Genomic DNA, 3321 nt, shown 5'->3' with positions numbered 1-3321 from the left:
ATAGCTGTCTATCCCTCAAAGTCTGCAACACCAGCCTCAGATGATACACATGTTCATTCACATTATGTGAATATACTAAGATATCATTTATGAACCCAACGACAAACTTTTCCAGAAACTCCTGGAATACTCGATTCATCATATCCATAAATACAGTCGGTGCATTAGTAAACCCAAATGGCATCACTAGGAACTCGTAATGCCCATACCTGGTCCTGAATGTTGTCTTGGCTATATCCTGATCACGGACTCGCATCTAATGATATCCAAATCTCAAATCAATCTTCGAGTAGACCAAAGTACCCTGCAAATGATCAAATAGATCATCTATATGAGGCAAATGATACTTATTCGTTATTGTTACCCTGTTCAACTGGCGATAGTCAATACACAACCGCATAGACCCATCCTTCTTCTTCACAAACAGAACAGGCGTTTCCCAAGGAGAAACACTGGGACGAATGTATCCTTTGTTCAACAGATCCTGAAGCTGCAGCTTCAACTCACGCATCTCTAACAGAGCCAGTTGATATGGTGCTCGGGAGATAGGTGAAGTCCCTGGCATCAAATCTATGCCGAACTCAACTTCACGCACTAGAGGAAACCCTGGAATTTCATCTGGAAATACGTCTAGGAATTCATTCAAAACTGGAATACTCTCAATTATAACACTTCCAGCGGATGTATCAACTGCATAGATGAGGTATCCTTCCGCGCCAGATTCCAAAGCTCTACAAACTTTCAAAGCTGATAACAAAGGCATCTGAGGTCGCTCTCCCTCACCACAGAAGAACCAGCTATCATCACCAACCGGATGAAATCTTATCAACTCTGGTAACAATCCACTGAAGCTAGGTATGTTGTCAACATTTCTATTCCCATAATGAAATCAAAATCCTCCATTGCTAATATCATATGATTCTCCATCAAAACATTCCCTTCAAACTCTAAAGGGCAACCCAACACTAGACGCTTAGCCGACGCAGACTGACCCGTCGGAGTAGAAACAACAACAACTGTGTCTAGTGATATATATGGCAACTTATACTTCTTAACAAAGCGTGCAAAAATGAAAGAATGAGATGCACTAGTATCAATGAGTGCAAAAGCAGGTATATCAAATAACAGAAACGTACCCGCTATAACCTTCTCATTCTCATCCACTTCTTGATCATGTCTCAGAGAAAACACATGGCTAAAAGTACGGGGTTTCAGATTAGAACCCCTTGTCAACGGTCCCTGTGGTCTCTGCTACACTGAAGTCTGAGTACCAGAACCAGCTCCCCCGGCCTGTGGACAATTTCTTCAAGTGACCAATCTCTCTGCATCGAAAACATGCCCCTAAAACCTTTCGGCACCTATTGGAAGGATGATTCCCACCACAATGTCTGCATGGCCCCTAATTATTCCTGCCAAATCGCATAAAATCTCCATATCCTGAGGAAGAAGAATTATAGCCAGACTTCTTGAACGACTGAGCACGGGGACCCAAAGAATTCGTGGGACTAGAGGAAAGGAAAGATCTATTACGACGGATGTTGTCCTCGGCCTGGTGACATCGACTCACTAATCTCTCGTAAGTCATGTCATCTCCCACAGCAAAAAGTTCATTGATCTCCGGATTAAGACCTTGGAGGAACAGGTTATACTTCGCCTCCTTGCTATCAGCAATCTGGGGACAATAAGGCAGCAACTCGAAAAACTTCAACTGGTACTCATTGATTGACATCGATACCTGTCGCAAACCTAGCAACTCGCTTGCCTTCGCCTGTCGCAGAGCAGAAGTAAAATACAGCTTATGGAAAGCTGTGCGGAACTCATCCTAGGTAGCAACTTGGCTGCAATAAAAGGTGTAGATGCAGAATCCCACCACTTCTGAGCTCGTCCTTCTACCAGGAAATCAAGAGTCTCCATCCGCTGCTCCTCAGTGTATCGAAACTCCCAAAAACAAACTTCCATACGCCACAGCCAGTTCCCTGCATCCTCCGGGGACTCTCCTCCGACTAAGGGTTTTGGACCCATCTGCATAAACCTATGCATGCTGAAATGCCTGTGATCATCATGGCGATGCTGATGATGGCCCCGACGATGCTTTCGATTGTCCTGATCACCTCAGCGTCCACCTACGCTGCCGTGGCTACTCTCTTTACCATGACCCACAATCTACACGATTATTAAAGGTTAAACCCAATTCCAACAATCTAGATCCCAAGATTACTATGCATGCTCTGATACCATAAATGTAGTGACCCGCTCCGTGATCACCTACTAATTCAGAAGCTTAAGCATGCATTTAACTTAATCAAATAAATCATCAAAAAAATCAGCGGAAAAGCATAAATAAATCTCAAATAAAATAATTTTGATACAACCATATCGAACTCTGTATCAATCCAAAAACAACAGAAACATAAACCTAGAAAATAATCCTGCTGGTCATCCACTGCCTAAGCTCTCCTGGAACCAACCGCCTCATCCAGCCGCAGACCTGCCCCATGGAATAGAGTGTCCAGATACAACAAAGTACGGGACATGAGCATGATAAGCTCAGTACGAGAGTATGAGTATACGTTATTATATGTGCATGCATGCAAGTGAACTGGGTACCAAGATACTCAGGTCAAGAAACTAGCTCATAAACCGGGCACAAAGTATATAGCACGCTGCGCCGTCGCCTCAGGATATGGCTCATATATCCAGTGGATAATGGTGACCTGATACTAGTACATGTGTCCAACCATCACGGTGACCTGACACAAGATTTACGTATCCAACCATCCACAAACTCGTAGGGTGAGCACCCTACTACAGGATACCTCTAAGGTAAAGGCTCAATATGCTCATGTACGCAACATACAGTCGTGACATGTTGTATATAAAGGAATATAAAACATGTAATCACATAATCCATGAAAACAAATAATACATGCATACTCAATCTGGATATCTCGAATAATACTTCCGTACCTCATATACTAGGCAAGCTAAACAAGCTCTTTGTCCAAACCTATAATCCGCACTGCGATGCAAAGTACTCATGCATTATAAACTTATTCTAAAAGCCTTATCTAAACTATAGCATACTCCCTATTTACTATAAGGATCCAAAGCTATACATGTGTCCGTTGTCAACCCACTGATGACGACTGCCCCAGAATTGGGCACCTCTCCGCAGCTACCCCGGAGCACCTCGCCAACCTCCGGACCAAGACTAGGAAGGCTGGAAATCACCAAGAAGGCCTAAATACCGAGAGAGAAACTTGGAAATGGTGTGAAGAAAATGAGGCATCGGATGGTCTATTTATAGGCGGAGTTCGAACA

The 3321-nt window shown here is 43.5% G+C and overlaps 1 protein-coding gene across 1 annotated transcript; it reads right to left on the bottom strand.

Moving 5' to 3' along the window:
• Positions 1-278: 278 nt before the first annotated feature.
• Positions 279-2022, bottom strand: LOC140879243 (uncharacterized). The gene is made up of 6 exons (XM_073282920.1): positions 1894-2022; positions 1568-1768; positions 1349-1437; positions 1049-1195; positions 454-872; positions 279-304 (listed from the first exon to the last, which is right to left on the bottom strand). The coding sequence occupies exons 1-6, from the start codon at positions 2020-2022 to the stop codon at positions 279-281; spliced, it is 1011 nt and encodes a 336-aa protein (XP_073139021.1).
• Between the last annotated feature and the right edge of the window lie 1299 nt (positions 2023-3321).

This window comes from Henckelia pumila, chromosome 2 (assembly GCF_033568475.1).
Source record: "Henckelia pumila isolate YLH828 chromosome 2, ASM3356847v2, whole genome shotgun sequence".
NCBI lineage: Eukaryota > Viridiplantae > Streptophyta > Magnoliopsida > Lamiales > Gesneriaceae > Henckelia > Henckelia pumila.
The sequence above is the reverse complement of the archived record's forward strand: the minus strand, read 5'-3'. Positions and strand labels throughout refer to the sequence as shown.